The 18,993-nt window shown below is 37.1% G+C and overlaps 1 protein-coding gene across 1 annotated transcript in view; it reads right to left on the bottom strand.

Moving 5' to 3' along the window:
• The window catches only part of AHR (aryl hydrocarbon receptor), a 50,184-nt gene extending 31,730 nt beyond the window's left edge, over positions 1–18,454 (bottom strand). Inside the window, exons 1-2 of the mRNA XM_082661924.1 lie at positions 18,256–18,454; positions 7,511–7,698 (exon numbers count right to left, since the gene is read on the bottom strand). Of these exons, the coding sequence (XP_082518050.1) occupies positions 7,511–7,698; positions 18,256–18,320 (253 nt within the window). The 5' untranslated portion in view covers positions 18,321–18,454. The remainder of the gene's footprint in view (positions 1–7,510; positions 7,699–18,255) is intronic.
• Positions 18,455–18,993: the final 539 nt, after the last annotated feature.

The raw sequence follows: 18,993 nt of genomic DNA, 5'->3' as shown, positions 1-18,993 counted from the left end.
TTTCCACAAATTAAATTTGCACATCTCAGTTATAGAGATGTCATGAAGAGTAACTCATGACTGAGATTAATGAAGGATGCAAAAGATTTCACAGTTAATGACTCTATTTTAATGGTATAATAACTACCATGAGTATTTTACAGAATTAACAAACACTGCATGCCCTTGACATTTACTATCACCTCAAAGAAAGAAAACTTTTCTGCCCTTTTTACCTCATTAGGTATCTGTGTCTCAACAAAGAACGTGGATTAGTCATTCTCATCAATTTTGGGGATTACTGTGGAAAAGTAGAATAATTTAAACAATCCTTACATGATGATGAATATTTTTAAAACTGATAATGAAATCTAATTCAAAATTTTTACATGTTGAAATTACTTTTGCTAGGAATAAAACATTACCATACTGATTCAGAGTAGTTAACAAGCACAATGTCCACTGTTTTGACTCTGGCATTAAAAGACACAATATAGGAGGAAACAACCCTTTCCTTTCACATCGACCAATTTCAAAGACTGGGTTATGTATAACCACCCAAATCTAAGTCTCTCTTAATAAACTATGATTGCTCATAGTCATTTAGTAATTTAAACTTATTAAATATTTTCCATCTCAAAGGTAACACGATATGTGAGTCTAAAACTCATTTTATGACTGGGGTCTTCTTTTTATTCTCTACTTTTCTTTTTAAATTAGAAGGGGATAGTTTAATTTTAACAATTTGAAATTTGATGAAAAAGCGTGAATGTGATGTTAAAGATTTTAGGCTTTCAGTCTATATTTCCAAGACCTAAGTCCACACTGACTTGCCAGGTCATAGCTCCACTTCGTCATTTTCTGTCTTCAGGCTCCCCTCAACTTTGATTTAATCTATCAAGATGCAAAATTTGTACTTTACTATGTTTAATTACCAACATGAGAAAATAGCAATTTTGAATTTTTAAAATTTGTTTCCTAAAAATACAAAAGACACTACAGAAGTACTGCAAAGATACATAATTTAGAAAAGTCTTTAAACAGTTAAAATAAGCAGGGAAGAATAGAAGGTAACACAGAAGAACAGTGTTACTGAGGAAACTGAATAGAACTTAAACACCTTCTATAATTTCAATTAATCTATTATTAATATATCATTGTTATTAATCCTTAAACATGTTTAAATGTGTCCATTGTGCAGAAATTAAAAATAAAGTATCACCTTATTCTGGAATTTTTAATCTATCAAATTTACAAAGAGTGATTTTTTTCCTTTAAATCCAGAGACCTATTTGTCCATCCTATCTACGCTGACAAAACTGAAAAACACACCAAGACTGCCAGACGACTGGGAAGTATTAATACAACAGGAACATGCAGCAAAGAAGAAAACGACCATAGGCCCAGGAACAAGATAATGAACACAAAGTGAAGGCAAAGGAGCAAAGCGGATGGCACAAGAACGTAAGGGGCAGTACTGAAAGCACCAAGAAAGGGCACAGTGATACAGTTAGTTCAAAGAAGACTGAATCCTTAAACACTTCTACACGTTTCACTGTATGATCCAGCCAATCAGTTAATTAAAAGCCATGTAAAAAGTTCCTTACTGCTCTGATTCCTTAAAACAAACATTCCTTGCATTTGTACATTTAGAAATAGAGAAGAATATAATTGATAGAACCAATAATTATAACTGGCTATTAACAGAAAGCTTATTTGGAAATAGCAAAATATTAACGTCAAAAACTAAGCCCTAGAGCCATATTTCTAAGTATATAATTTAGAATTTCCACATTGTTTTTCAGATATGTTAATACAATTAAGTTAATAAATAATTACTGAGGGCTCACTCTGGGGCAGGCATTGTCCTAAGTGTTTAAGGTGTAACAGTAAACATATTGATAATATTCTCAAGGACCTTCCATTCTAGTTAGAAAAATAGGCAATAAATGGCATATTTAAGTGCACCAAAAAAGAAGCATATTATGAAAATGAAAATTTTATAATCATTGCTTCATCATCTGTAAAATAAAGAGTGTACAAACTGAAAAACAATTCTCTGAGCTTTACTGTCTAGAATACATATAGTTCAAGAGTTTTCAAGGATTAAATATTCAAAGGTTCCCACTGTTCCTCAGCTGAAACTAAAACTAATAACTAGTGAAACTTCTAATCCTTTTCCCTCCCTTGTAAATGCTCCCTAAATGTTGCATTATAAATATTTAATGTGCACATTTTTAAAGGATTTCACATACAGTATTTGTCACAGTTTCTGAGATACTCGACCTTGAGCTATTAGAGGGCAGAAGCCTTTTTTCCCCTTTTTCTTCTTCATGAATTCAGCACAGTGCACACTATTTAGAATACAGCACAATCTTGAATTACAAAATGTATTAAAAAATGATTTCAGTTTAATTATGTCAAAGAAACACCTTCTAACTTTACCATAATGACTGAGTCTTGTTCAAGTACTTCAAAGTTATATTTTAGAATGTTTTGATTAATTAGAAATGGATAAAGATTAATGTTGTACTTGAAACTTAAGTGCTGCTTTTCAGACAGTCTTAGAAGTATAGTCATGGCTCCAAAGTTTAAGAAGATCCCATCCAAGCTGGATTATTTAAACTCACAATAAATAGATGTATTTTCTTGGAAAAATATCTATTGTTACAGTAAAACTTGAGTTTCCTTTCTAACAAGATTGTATGATTACTCGTTTATATTGTTCTTTCCGCAGGAATTCACACACCCCCTGTTTGCATCCTGTTATTCACTTAGAGCTTCCCTTCACTTCGCTCTACTCTTTCCCTAATAGTGGGAGAGTGGTTTTAACCGCACACAAAAATCCTAATCACTGTCCGCCTGCTCCAAGTCTCCTCATTTGCATTTAGTACTTGTTCAGGTCCTAAGAATTACGTGCAAATTTTATTCTGTGTTTTTTCAAAATATTACATTGCCTTCCTAGATAACTGGTGGTCTGGGGAAGACTTTGGGATTTCTCACACATTATTTCCCTCATCTTCCATCAAACTCCTTTCCTGTACTGAACAACCCTACAAAACTGCTTAGAATACACACTACCCTGAAATCACACTTACAGTCTTTCTAAAACTTTGTACATTTGGATTTGTCTTTCTAAAGGCAAAGAAAAATTTATTTTTAATAATTCAGGACATAATCAAAACCAGGTTAAATCACTGCCTCAGACTTATCTAGAATGCTTGTAAAAATACAGATTCCTGGGTTCTACATAAACCTACAAAGAATCAGCATAAAAAGAGCATGTCCTAGAATGTGCATTTTAACAGGCTTTCGAGGTTATGCTGATGCATACTAAAGTATAAAAACCAGTAATTCAAAGGACCTAAAATTAAAGATAATACCACCCAGCAATCCCACTACTGGGCATATACCCTGAGAAAACCGTAATTCAAAAAGAGTCATGTACCACAATGTTCATTGCAGCACTATTTACAATAGCCAGGACATAGAAGCAACCTAAGTGTCCATCAACAGATGAATGGATAAAGAAGATGTGGCACATATATACAATGGAATATTACTCAGCCGTAGGGAGAAATGAAATTGAGTTATTTATAGTGAGGTGGATGGACCCAGAGTCAGTCATAGAGAGTGAAGTAAGTCAGAAAGAGAAAAACAAACACCATATGCTAACACATATATGTGGAATCTAAAAAAAAAAAAAAGGTTCTGAAGAACCTAGGGGCAGGACAGGAATAAAGACACAGATGTAGAGAATGGACTTGAGGACACAGGGAGGGGAAGGGGAAGCTGGGACGAAGTGAGAGAGTGGCATGGACATATATACACTACCAAATGTAAAATAAATAGCTAGTGGGAAGCAGCCACATAGCACAGGGAGATCAGCTCGGTGCTTTGTGACCACCTACAGGGGTGGGATAGGGAGGGTGGGAGGCAGATGCAAGAGGGAGTCGGATATGGGGATATATGTATACGTATAGCTGATTGACTTTGTTATACAGCAGTAACTAACACAACATTGTAAAGCAATTATAATCCAATAAACATGTTAAAAAAAGATAATTGATGAAGGAATGACACAAATAGGGTAAAGATAATTGATGAAGGAATGACACAAATAGGGTAATAAGATCTTACTGTCGAATACACTGAGCCAGAATAAAAAATAAACTTATTAATGAAAAGCCAAGAAAATACTTTTTAACAAGTGAGAATTCCACAATGAGCCCCGCTACACTATGACATTCTTTATAAGGTAGATTTGGGAATCGCTTTTACTTGAGGTATTGAACAAGATACACATCTATTCATGAAATATATATATATATATATATATAGAGAGAGAGAGAGAGAGAGAGAGAGAGAGAGAGAGAGGGAGAGGGAGACTGCTTTTTACATTAAATATACATATATTAATGTATATGTATGTGTATGCATGTGTGTAAGCATATACACATACTCACACACATAGAGACAGCCTAGAAAGCAGTAAGTATGTTAATACTGAAATGGCACACTGGCTATTCTCCAAGCAGCTTCAATTCTACTCCACTGCTTCTAAACAGGGAAAAACCCATACATTTTTTTTCTCTTTTAACATATAATTTGATTTCCCATTATAGAGGAGCAGGAAACGAAAAGGCAAAATGATCATGTCAATACATCTTGACCAGAGTCAAGGAATAGTGCCTCCCTGGCTTCTCGACTATAAACCCTCTAAGGACAGAGACCACATCTTACATGTCACGGAACCCTCCATCATAAGGTCAAACAGCACAGCATGTGAATAAATGCTGAAGATCAGGACTGCATCCCAAGAAGCTGGGATTGACCTTGGGGTTACAATCTACAACGGGGGCTCCCAAACTTGCCACACCACCAGAGTGTATGATTCCATTGGTCTAGGGTAGGGCCCAAGATTTGGCATTTCTAACAAATGGCCAGGTGACATTAATGCTGACTGTCTAGGGTCTATACTTTGAGAATCACAGATCTAGGGAAAAGTTCTCAGGATTTTGCTATATATATATGGTTCCCAGAAAAGAGAAGTAACTGAGATATGGTCAACAAAAACAACAGAGGGAATGTGGAAACCTAGTTCTAGCTCGATGACAAAATAAATATACAGCTGATACACACACACACACACACACACACACACACACACACACACACACACACACACACACACACACACACACACACACACACACACACACCACTGAACATCACGTGACTCACCTAGAAGATGAAGGGTCTGGTATACATGAAGATTGAAAATTCAAAGGCTTTTTATATAGATCAGAGAAAACATAAGCGTCTACTATGAACACTTAAATATATAATCTTCCCTGAAGTTATTATCCTCAAATCAGTGTATATTGCCCAGATCACAATGGTTAAACTATACAATTTTTTTAAACATCTTTATTGGAGTATAATTGCTTTAAAATGGTGTGTTACTTTCTGCTTTATAACAAACTGAATCAGCTATACATATACATATATCCCCATATCCGACTCCCTCTTGCATCTGCCTCCCACCCTCCCTATCCCACCCCTGTAGGTGGTCACAAAGCACCGAGCTGATCTCCCTGTGCTATGTGGCTGCTTCCCACTAGCTATCTATTTTACATTTGGTAGTGTATATATGTCCATGCCACTCTCTCACTTCGTCCCAGCTTCCCCTTCCCCTCCCTGTGTCCTCAAGTCCATTCTCTACATCTGTGTCTTTATTCCTGTCCTGCCCCTAGGTTCTTCAGAACCTTTTTTTTTTTTTTAGATTCCACATATATGTGTTAGCATATGGTGTTTGTTTTTCTCTTTCTGACTTACTCCACTCTGTATGACAGTCTCTAGGTCCATCCACCTCACTACAAATAACTCAATTTCGTTTCTTTGTATAGCTGAGTAATATTCCATTGTATATATGTGCCACATCTTCTTTATCCATTCATCTGTCGATGGACACTTAGGCTGCTTCCATGTCCCGGCTATTGTAAATAGAGCTGCAATGAACAGTGTGGTACGTGACTCTTCTTGAATTATGGTTTCCTCAGGGTAGGAGCAACAAAAAGCCAAGCAACTTCGTAATTGGATTATATTAATCATTTAGTCAAGCAGTTTTTGACCAAGAATCAGAAACCCAAGGAGTACATTTATTGCTTTAGTCTGCACTCACTGAAGGCGTTTATTACTGTACTACAGCTTTGTGGTAGTCCATTATTCTCCTTTTCCTTTTTGGCTCTTCAAAAACTTGAATACTTAAGCTCGTACATGATCTTGTGTTTTGCTATCCTTTTTATTGTAAAATGCAAATATTTTAAGGGATATTTTGACTCTAAATATGATAAAAGAATTTCTCACCTAAAAAAAAACTATATAATTTTTAATCCAAAATGAAGAACATACAGCATGCAAACAAACCAGCAAATAAAAAAGATGCTCAGACTAAACACAGCAAACCATCTAAACATAGACCTACAGGGAAGTAACTGTTCTGCAATATTCTACACACAAACCGCAAATTCAAGTATCTGTAAATATGTCAAGGGCAGCAGTATCAGCATCATCTGACAGTAAGAAGAGCAAAATCTCTGGCGACACCAAAACCTACTGAATAAGAACCTTCATCTTATCAGGGTCCCTATGTGATTTATGAGCACGTTAAAGTTTAAGAGCACTGACATGTCACTGAGATTTTATCATTAATTCTTTACTACTATGGGTAAAATGACATAACAGTTCCTAAAAAATCTATTTCTGACATACAAACAGACCAAAAGAGAAATCGAGGAATTATTTTACATGAGAAGACACACTGAAGCATTATTTTCAAACAAAAACTTCCATTTAAAATAATTTATGACTATGATAGACTGTGCAATTAAAGTGTAACAAACATCACCTAGTTCAAATCCCTAGCTTAAAGCAGAGTAAACTGATGCTAACATGTTCAAGTCAAATAGTTGTCAGTGGCACAATGGAGACTGAAATCCAACTCTATTGACTCCAGTGACAAAATGCCCTTTCCAATGGAAAAAAAATTTGTAATTACATTTTCCTGGAGCAAACATATAGTTAATATAAAGCAGTAGAAGTATAACTTTGAAAGGATAAACAAAATGATGTATCTGTGAAACATATTGAAGGAAATCCAGCAAAAATATATCATAGTAGTTAATATGTGTTTTATTCTTTCCAGTAAAAAAAAAAAAGACCTTAAAAAACTGAGTAGAAAGGAGAAGAACCAGAAAGTGTCCTTCTTAATCTGAGTGTTAACTATTTTCAAAGAATGACACCACATATTATTTAAGTGGCAGCATATGTTTGATGAATCAATCTGGAAAACTGATTTCAGAAATATTAAAAATTTGGCTTTGCTACCTAAGTTTTACTATCCAGCAATAAACAGAACTTTTTCACGTAAGGTTAATTTTTGCACTTTTCAACACAGAAGCAGAAACAGCCGTATTCAACGTAAGTATTTTGTAAGCGACTGTAGAAAAATTAAACCCTTCTGTCTTACCATCAAAGAAGCTCTTGGCTCTTAGATAACTGACACTGAGCCTAAGAACTGAAAGTTTGTCCAGCTTATTAACAACATCTTGTGGAAAAGGCAGCAGGCTGGCCAAACGGTCCAATTCCGTATTAAGTCGGTCTCTATGCCGCTTTGAAGGATTCGACTTGATTCCTTCAGCTGGGACTGGCTTGACACTAAAAAACAAACAAAATTCCATAGAATACATTAAAATCTATAAAGAAAAAATTCTGGTCACATTATAACATCTCAACTATTTTTCTAACAAAACAAACATCTAAAATCTACTTCAAGTTTACATAAATCCTTTCAAAATGCTCCCTTCATATCTTAATTAAGAAAAACAAGGGAATGGGTAAACTCCTTCATAATGTTTTATTAAAAACGTATGAACCCATCACAGGAAAATGCTGAGTACCTCTTATATACCTCATACATTTGTGGTACATGATTCCCAATTAACAAATCTATTAGGCGTTTTTCCCCTTCAAACACATCTATTGTTAGGGGGAAGAAAGAAATCTGCAGTAAGTTATGTGAAAATTATGCCTCCTTTGCTATCTTCCACAAAAATCATCTTAGCATCATTTATGTTGCAAATAAACAGGAGCGACCCTAAATAAAAAGCTGTTCTTCATCATCCTCAGCTTCCTATATTTAACACTTTCCTGTCAGTGACAACGTCTCAAAGCCATTGTGGCATCTCCACAGGGTCCTCCAGCCATCTAATGGGGTCCTCCAATATTAAGGCGAGAAAAACTTTGACTTTAGTTATTGATATTTGTCGATTGTGACAAATATTAGAGGTTAACTGTTTACTAGCAATTGCTCGCAAATTTTACTTTTATGACTGGCCAGTAATCCTTCTTAATCATTAGCCATCATAGTTTGCATCTCAATTAGAAAATCCAATGAAATCCCAACATTTAGCATGATTTTCATCTGAGAAAAATGATACTTATGGTTAGGAGTAGAACTTGAGTTCAGAAATGAGAAACTGAACTTCACACAAAAGCCTTAGCCAGGATTTCATAACAGAAATTCATCAAAGTGGATTTACAGATCATCAGACACCTAATGTTGAAATATAAAAAGAGAAGATATCAAAAAACCAAACAGGGGCTTCCCTGGTGGCGCAGTGGTTGAGAGTCTCCCTGCCAATGCAGTGGACACGGGTTCGAGCCCTGGTCTGGGAGGATCCCACATGCCACGAAGCAACTGGGCCCGTGAACCACAATTACTGAGCCTGCGCGTCTGGAGACTGTGCTCCGCAACAAGCGAGGCAGCGATAGTGAGAGGCCCGTGCACCGCGATGAAGAGTGGCCCCCACTTGTCACAACTAGAGAAAGCCCTCGCACAGAAACGGAGACCCAACGCACCCATAAATAAATAAATTAATTAATTAAAAAAAAAAAAAAGTAATTTTTAGATCATGTCTCTGTACCCCACCATTTGCCAGAAAAATAAAGAATTAGCCGGAGCATTCTTATGATGAAGACTTTTTTCCTCCAGTTTTACTGAGAAGACAAAGACATTTTTGATAATTCAAATTAATTTCATCTGAAAGAGTGGAAATTGGCTTGAGTATAATGCTGTTAATTTGATTCAATCAAAACATTTCTCGACAACATGTTTTCAATGTTATATGAACATGAAGAAGTAATACTTTATGCAAAAAGATAACAGAAAGTAATATGAAAACTTAACAGGCTTTTTTCAATGTCCCTACCCAGTAATTTCTTCAGAACTTGTCTATTTCTATTTTTTTCTATTACAGTTCATGTTATTTCTACAAAAAATAAGAGTAAGAAACTGATAAAGTGGCATATATACAAAATAAGTCAGTAGATACTTCCTCTAGACTATGCGTGTAACTACATACTTAACAGAAATTGGTGACTATTTCTCTAGCTATTTTCCCTGGTCACGTGTATAATCAAATTCAAGTCACACATAATTACTGCATCTCTCCAATTAATCAACTGAATCTCAACTTTTACCTATAATGCATGTCTACCTCACTGAATAACTGTCTACTGACTAATCACCTGTTAAAGCAAATATTTATTTGCACCTATGTCCTGGGTGGTCCAGGAAAACATTCTTCTCCTATATACTCAAAAAGTGTGACGGGAGCTGAGTTCAGCGAGCAACTGCTTGAAAAAAGATTTTTATAGAAAAGGTGGTATCTGAGCTACATCTTGAAAGGTGAACAGGATTTCAGAAGGCGGCATAACTGAGGAAAGGTGAACTGTGAGAGGGCCTATCTGTGAAGCACAGGGTAAAGAGAGAGAAGGGGAAGCTGGTTAGGGCCGCCTTCCTTCAGTAAATAGTGACCACCCACCACACGTGCCAAGCACACAACACTGAGCAGTGAACCAGCTTCAAAGCGCTGCTCAATTAGATCACTTTACTGTAGAGTCTTCCCTGACCTACTCCCACTGGATTCCTCCCAGGTGACTACTGTACTTTATGCATCTTATGTAAATGCCTTAAGCACCATTCCATTAAGGAATATTCTGTGCAGACAGCATTTCCCGTAATTGAAAATAAAATCTAGTCGTGCACTCTTGGTAGCTTTCCAGTAATGATTATAAAACACTGGGGAGAAGACAGTAACACAAACATTGAAGCAAGACAAGCTGCTAGGACACAGAAAGAAATAACAATAAAAGTAGGATAAAGAGGTTTAGAGGTGTTCCTCCATGTGATATTGCTGCCTGTCTTGCGCTGGCTTTTTGCAGTAGTCAACCCTGCACTAGATGAGACTTTCTATACACAATGCAAAACTGTCCACAGCTCTAATGTATTATTATGCACATTATGGAATATTTAGCTTGAGACTGAATTTCCTAAGTCAAGTGTTATGCAACCTATATTGCATATACTTGTTTGTTCTCTTATTACAATATCAGCTTAATCATTTTGTATCTCCAGTGCCTAGCATAGTACTTGACACGGAGTGGACTCTCAATTAATGGCTGCTGATCAGAAGTGTCCAGAAAGGAAATGATTGCAGCCTGACCACAGGGAGTGATAGTGGGACGATAACAAGTAAGGCCTGGCTTGAGATTTTTAAACACAGCACTTTGTACCTACCACAAAGCTCCGTACCGAGCCAGACTCAAGTGTTCAGTCAACTAAACTGACGTGACTTCCTAGGTACAGGAAGTAAGGGAGAGAAAAACGGTGAGTGAGGAGAGGTTGCAAATGACTGGGATTGGTAGCTTAGGATCACAAGTGTATTTCCTAATGGAAAGTACGCCAAACGAAGAAAGAGGAGACTTGAGGACAGACCTCAATGATGCCAACATTTAGGTATAACGTTGAGGAAAGGGCCGCGGGCAAAGAGTATGGAGGAGGAATGATAAGGCAGATAGGAAAAGAACCCAGGCAGAATATTTTGGAGGTCACAGAACAAAGTCAAATGCACCAAGTTATTAAGGAAAGTCAGGGCTGAGAAGTACCCACTGGACTTGGCATTTCGAATCCACTGTTGTTAAAGCTGAAGTCATAGATTTGAGACACCTTTTCACCGATTTTATGAGAAAGATTCAGAACTATTTTGTGAAAATACTTCATACTTATCCACACCTATTAAAGATGCACCAAGTAATTAAAAAGAGAGTAATTCTACATCAATTACACCTGAGTTACGCTGGTACTTTTACTTTCGTATTGTCTTTAAACCTATGCCAAACATACTGCCAGCCATCTATTTAAACAAAAGTCTACATTTGAAATGTAAATAAGTGTCCCTGCAAGATTGGATTTGGGATATCTGGAATTCAGACACCTCCTGAAATAGGGAGACTGTAGATGTCGATCGGGGAAAGGAACAATTTATTATTTTTTTAAACCTTAACCTCAAAAATCTTGTCCCAACCTGTAAATCAAAATTGCTGTGAAAGCAAGACTTTAGCTGACTGCATGCCATGCTCCTGTTTTAGAAGCCCTGCATGCCATAAGTACTGGCAGTAACAAGCCCAATAGCATGTCCAGTGCCAGCTTGCATGCTCCCTTTAATACCTTTTTAATATCCCAGGCTAAAATGTCTCTTAGGCTCATCACTTGTGCTCAGGGTTTGAAACAAAGTTGAAAAACATAACAATCCAGTTTAATCATAAATTACTGTAATTGTAAATGTTTATATTTTTATGACATTTACCATAAAACGTCAAAATGACATGCAAAGACAAAGTTTCAGTAATCCTTAGATTAAGGTGGCATTTTCTAACGAAGATTACCTATCACAGTACTGAGTTTTTTGCCCTATCGGCTTCTTGCTGTGGGTGATTTAATCTACTCTCACTGCTTCAGTCTACTTACCAGTAACTTGTTTATTTCCAGCCCCTGTACCTGAATGTCCTCACATTCATATTTTTCAGAAGTTGGGCACCGCTTCTCTGCATCTATTATGGTATGACTCTCATTCCAACAGCTAGGAAATTGAAGTATTTCTCGATAAATCTCTCTACCATACCACGTACACCCCATTAAGCCCAACTCTTAAACCCATTCATTCTTCATTTCCTCCCCACGGCTTCAGCACATACTTATTTATCTCTGAATATAAATGCTGAATGTTTATCGTCATATATTGTATACTTAACGTGATATTGGAGAGGGGATCTGTGACACAAATTAAGTCAAATTTCACTGTTACTCGGAATACAGCTGGATATTTTACTCCCCTATGCGAAGCAAAAAAATGTCTACAAAACCTTCGGAGAATTCTGGCTGGCAGTTACTTGTAAGGAGTCTGAATTCTTCAGTCGCTCTCCTGTAGCCGCTCTACAATTGTGATGGGTTCTTCCCTTTCCCTCTTTTGCTATGCTTAAGGAGTGGTGATGAGGTACAAACGGCATATAATCTTTAGCACAAGACTTTAACAATGAAAACTGGTACATGAAATATGCCCTAGAAATCACTGTTACTTCCAAAATCCTGGAAAAAAATCATTAAGAATGTTCCCTTTTTCCTCTTCTTTTTAAAATATACACTTTTTTTCTTTGTATTTCCCTTGGAACCCACAGAGAATACATCACTAAAACATGAAAAATTTTAACTGGTGGCCAATTGTTAAATTAGTAAATATTCTCAAATACCTACTATGTATATGGTACTAGGAAGCTCTGGTTGCTATAAAGACAAATAAAAGGTAGACCTATCTTTACAGAGCTTGTCTTTCTTACTAGGAGGAGATACATTCTATAACAAGCCAAAAATCAAACATAATGTATTGCTCAATAATGTAGATGCCATAAAAGTGATGCTGGAGAGTTCAGGAAGGTAAGAGCTCACATACAGGTAGAGTAATGGGGGAAGGTTTCATGGAAATGTGGTTTCTACATCAGGTCTTAAAGATAGGTAAATCACTTCCAGTTTCATGATGGCAGAGTACATGGCTTTCTGCAACTACCCTTCTCTCTGGAAGATCATGCCAAACAAGGAAAACAGAGATAGAAACACAAAATCTGTCTTGGATAAACCTAAGACACAGCTAAACCCAGATATAAATAATATGAAGATGAAAATTAGGTAAAAAGTGAAATCAATGACAACGGAAAACAGAAAAGAAAATGTAATCATAGTATATTACTTAACTCGGCAATAAACAATACTTACAATTAAGGAATCACTGCATGTGAATTTAATCCAAAATTGTGATAAAATTATACTGGGAGGATGAGGAGAGATTAAATAGCACTAATAACCATAACTATCACAATAAAACATCAACAGATAATGCCTACTATGCTAAACTTAAGATAACATTATACACATTATTGACTTTTTCATGTGCATGTGTTAGTTAAAACGAATACTTTTCAAAATAGTATTTCATTAAAAATAAGGTAAAAGAGCAAACTGAAAAACAACTGAAAAACATAAGACAAAGAAAATCAGTATGTAAAGGACATCTCAAGTAGAAAAATCTGCAAATGTACTCACTATTATTCCACACATACAATCCCAACATAGAAGTTCCATTATCTACCCCATTTTTTTTTTGGCTTATGAAGTTGACAATTAATATTTTTAAAGCAAAAATGCAAGGACATAGGCGCTCCTACAGACTACCAATAGGAATGGAAATTTTTTGCAGAGTAATTTGACAGCATGTTTCAGAGCATAATATTTGGCTCAACCGTAAAAGTATATCATATCTTTGTACCCAAATTTCCACTTATAGGAATTTTTCCTAAGGAATGAACTAAAAATTTACATAGAAATTCACATATCTCAAGGGTATTCTCTGAAGTACTAGTTGAAATATTTAAAGATTGGAAATAACAGAATTTCCGCCTCAAAATAAATTACAGAGCTTTAACAGAAGGGAGTACCATGCAGCCACTGAAAACAATGTTTTAAAGGAGGGGAGGTAGCTAGCACATCAATGAAAATAGGAGGAAAAGACTCTAAGAAGAAAGGGCATGAATGCAAGTATGGAGTCAAGCAAGCACAAATCATGTATGGGCAAAGGGAAATAATTTATTCAGAGCACTATTTGAGAAGAAACAGTGAGCGTTAAGGAAATCCCTAGTATGTGGGTGTACCATATGCATCACTGAACTTACCTGGGCAGCACTGCGAAGTTGGAATGAACGTAAGCTTTGGAGCCAAAAGACCTGGAATCTGATATTAAAACTCATCCTTTCATTTACTACCTAACAATTTTGAATCTGAACCTCAGGTCCCTATCTGGAAAGCTGAAATAATAATACCTTTTCATACTACTATTACAAAAATGAAATAAAATGATGTCTGTAAAGCACTGTGCATGCTTATGTCACAATAAGTACTAACAAACAGTAGTTTTTTGTTATATAAAACCAGTATGCAAAAATATCAATTTTAAAAGAAGAGTGGAAGTAGAAAGGTACTGTTGTTAAAGATTTGCATGGTACTAATTTCTAAGTAAGTGTCTAAATTATATGCACCAATAAGCATGTACTGTGTAAGTTTTTTCACCAGTGGAGTAGCACATTTCATTACCCACAATTGAGAATGCAATCATATACTGCCTCTTACTGTTTCACAGGAGAATTGATTGCTCTGTGATAATGTAAGCTGAAATTATTTAAAAATAGAATCTATATTTCTGTTAGAAGTCTTTACAGCTTATAAAATACTCTTCTTCTGCTAATTTTAGTTGTGAGAGTGGCAATGTAGGTGTTGACTGCCTGCCTTATTGGTCAATCACTTGCCAAGACCTATACAAGTGAGAAAAGTAGACCTCATCTTTTAGTTTAGAGCTAGTGCTTTTTCAATTTTAGTTTAGAACTAGCGCTTTTTCAACTAGTGCTCACTGTTTCCTCTTTACACCATTTATTTGTATAAATGTTACCAATAACTAATCACTTTCACTTACTTATTTCATAGGTCCAATATTTGAGAGCCTTTATAGTCACTATGTATAAACTATCTGAAAAAGCTTATTTGAAAGAAAAACAACAGTGGAGAAACAATTATGTAACTAAAAATACCTATATTTTTATTTTAGAAGCTATTTAGGAAATTTTATCATAGTACGTTTATATCAAACATTTTCAGTGAAACATAATTTTATTCAACTAAGTAGGTATTGTATAAGTGAGGTTCATTAGGTTTAAATAGAATGAATAGCAATTTAGCAAACATAGCAAGGAAGACACTGCCTTTATACTAATGTTATTAGTGTGTTAACAAAGTAAAAAGGGTCAACTAAGGCTGAGAAGTTATTTCTAACTCTGACACTTCATGATGGCTGGCTTGATCACCACCACTACTGATATCATTTTTAAGTGTAGATTTCATTTACTCAACACCTATTATTTGCCAATATTCAGCACTAATTTTCTAAAAATATGGTAAATTGAAGTACCACTAAAATTTTTTTGTATTAATAGAACTTAAAAACTGAAAAAATACATCCAAAGTTATTATCATTAGGGGAAAAGAAACCCAGACTCTATTTAATTCAATAGTGTGCTTTTCACCTATCTTCATGCAGCAAAGTAATTAAAGAAATGTACAAAAAGCCTTTCCTCTCCAAAGAAAATAAAACAAGAAGAGGATTTAAGTAAAAACAAATTGTTTTTTCTTTCTTTCTTTCTTTCTTTTTTTTTTTTTTGAGCAGGGTTATTTTAAGGAACACGTAAGGAAACAGTAGAACCTATTCCTAAGGGTATCTTTGAAAATTTCTTTAGGAACATGGATCAGATGCAAGGTTGCTTCATATCCTTTAATCTTCTAGCTTTCATTACTCCGAAAAGAAAAGAAACATTTACTGAGTGTCTACTATGTACAAGATACTTTAGCGGGATTAAATTTAACACGTTTAAAATATATTTCGTACTAAGATAATTTTCAACGTTGGACTTTGCCACTAGGGGGCGTTGATCCCGTTTAATAAATTCCATTGAAGATTGGAAGAGCTTCAGGTTAAAAGTATGTCACACATTTGGTTCCAAAATTTTATGGAATTGTATATTTAAATGGCCATCTTTTTAACAGTCCTATAATTATGCTACAACATATTTTCTCCTTAAGATACAATGGCTGACTTAAGGGGTCAAAGTTAAATAGATCTCAATAACATTTTCAGCTGAAACAAGATGAATTTTTCTGACAATGTGCCAACATATTATAGAGCCTATTAGCCACAAACTAGTAATTTAACTAAAAAAACACATTAAACTTAATATTGGGTTTATGGCCCCATTCTTAAAATGGACTTTGATTAACTGCATTTTAAGTTAACCATTTTTTCATTCTGGTAAAAACAATTTATAAACAATTTCATGTGATTCTGTAAATGCCAGCACTAGGCTTTTCTTATGGAGCAGTGACCTTTTAAGGCATTTATATGATTAAAAGCAACGCATGATGCTCAATAAAGATCTGATAAACATTTATACTAACTAAATAAAATAAGGGTGAATGTAGAAACGCTTTAGTTGTATTGTATTAGAGATTATTAAATACAAATATACTAACATCTTATAAAGTATATTAAAATGCTAATATAAAATAATAAAAGGTACATCTTACGTAAATAAAATGTACAGTACTATGTTTAAAGGAAAAATCTTTAATAAAACATTAACGAGAAGCCAAAAATGTTAAACTTTATGATGAATAAAAATTAAAGCACTCTATTAAAGTCATCTAGGTCTTTCTGTAACACACTGACTGAAATGCAGTAACTTAAAAATCCATCAGGGGCATCTTCAGGTTATGTGACCATATACATAACACCTATGATAAAACTCTATTACATATAATGCCAAGTATACCAGTGTATTAATAAATACATAGAAGCGTTTGTGACGCCTCTCAATTTTAAATAACCACTAAGGACAAAGTCAAATTAGACAAATACATTTTTATATAAGAAACCACTCTATAAAACGCAAGTATTGAAAACCAATGTCAACAGAACTGCCAAGACAAAAACTGCTGATTCGGCAGTATTCCTAATGTCGGCCACACTGCAGGATAAGTCTTCCAAATTTTAATCAGTCTATTTATAGATGAATATCCTCTGTTAATGCCAAGTCTATATCTGAAGACCTATAATCACTGAAATTCTAAAAGGAAATTAAAACTCCAGAATAATTAAACTTTTAAATTGGTCTTCAATATTAATCTTAAACTGTTATTTTTCTGGTTTGGATTAGTGACCTAAATTAAGTTTTAAGCCAAATGCACACTTCTGATTTGTTCTGAGGAACTGTTTAATGTGTTCTGAAAGTTGTTTATGAAAGTTTGAAAAATGTGAAGTAAAATAACTCAGGGATAATAATTAGGAATAAACACATGAATACTGCCAATTCACAAAAGTAAATCTGTCTCAAGCACGGATTTTTCTTTTTTCTGAAAAAAAAGGATTTGCCATCTCACACAAATATCCCACCAAAACAAACAAACAAAAAATCTAAGTTTGTAATCTATCAGAACTGACTAAACTTGGAAGTAGAGGGAGAAGGGAATTAGAGAAAGATGCTAAGAATGAAAACGTCTGTTTCAATAATTCCAGCTCCAAATCATTTACAGACCCAAAGTGATAAGAAAGCTCCCCCAAAAGGTAACTGAAAATACAAATCCGTTACTGTATTCTGGCTACTACACTCACTCAAAACTGCTACCATCTCTATACATTGTACCGATGCGTTCACGCTGAGCGCTACAAAATTACTGCCAAATAAGTAGAGAGTGCAACAGAAAGCCAGTTGCACCGGACTAAAAAATACCTTCAGAAACACTCATTCCCTTTCCTGCAGACAGCACGTGTTTAGCTCCTAAAAGCATCTCCCCCCATCAGGAGTGAGAATGGTGACCGTCCTCTAACCTAACCGAGGAGGATATTAAATGTGAAAGGGGATTTCAAGACGGGCTTAGGTTAACTAATCCACCAGCCAGCCCCACAGGGCAGACCAGAGCTGTCAACAAATTAGGACCACAGCACAGTGAACAGTGCTATAAATGGGTGGGGGGTGGGAGTGCGAGGGTGCGCATGCCCTGGAGACTGGGGAACGGGGGGCACAATTTTTTAAATGCAATCTTTAAACACGGAAAAACCCAAGGCCTGGGTTTCTCGACCGGCCTCCAAATCGCGATTCCACGGACTGCGTGGGGAAGGGACCTAATCACCAGGCCGCGGGGATGTGGGCACGGGTGAGGCGGCCTCCGGCACCTGCGCGCCTGAGCGCCCACCCCCGCGCCGAGGACGCGCACCAGACACTCACGTTTTCTGCACCGGCTTCCGCCGCTTGCGACTGGCGTAGGTGATGTTGGCGCTGCTGCTGTTCATGGTGCCCGGCTGGCGGCGGCTTCTCCCCGGGCGCGGGCGCGGACAGCCCGGTCCCCGGGACCCGGCGGCGACCGGGACGACGGCGGCGGCGGCCGGCGCCGGGTTCCACGCAGCCGCGCCCGCTCCACCTGCACCCTCCCCGGGCGGTGGCAAAGACGCCGCACCCCAAGAGCCTTGGCTCCCGCAGCCCCGAGTCCAAGTGCGCCGCCCGGGCCTGGCGCCGGCGGTCGAGGGGTGGAGACCGGTGAGCCGGGCGACGCAGGTGCCGTCTATACGGGCGGAGGCGGCGCAGCGTTGCCCGCAGGTGAGGCGGCCCGAATGGAGGAGGAGCCTGGGCCGCCTGTTTGGAATCCCAGCCTGGGTCGCGCGCTCTGGCGCCACGCCCCGTGACCGTCGCCGCGGCCCCTTGGGTAAAGGAGGCGACGCCGCGCTGCTCCCGGGGCTTCCTCGATCCCGGGTACTTCCCGCCTTTGGAGCTCGGACTCCGGCCGCCGCTTTCGGTGCCACCAGCTTCCGCTCGACCACGCGTCTGCCTCTGGTCTGAGCCGGTGGTCCCAGTAACGCTTTCGGAACCTAGCATCGAGGGTACTCGACAGGCGCTGCCTCCCGCCGCCGCTTGCACCGGCTGAATGGCAGAAGCGCCCCCGACTCCTCTCTGGCCCCGCCCCGCCTC

Source organism: Grampus griseus (assembly GCF_964374135.1).
Source record: "Grampus griseus genome assembly, chromosome: 9".
In the NCBI taxonomy this organism is placed as follows: Eukaryota; Metazoa; Chordata; class Mammalia; order Artiodactyla; family Delphinidae; genus Grampus; species Grampus griseus.
The sequence above is the reverse complement of the archived record's forward strand: the minus strand, read 5'-3'. Positions and strand labels throughout refer to the sequence as shown.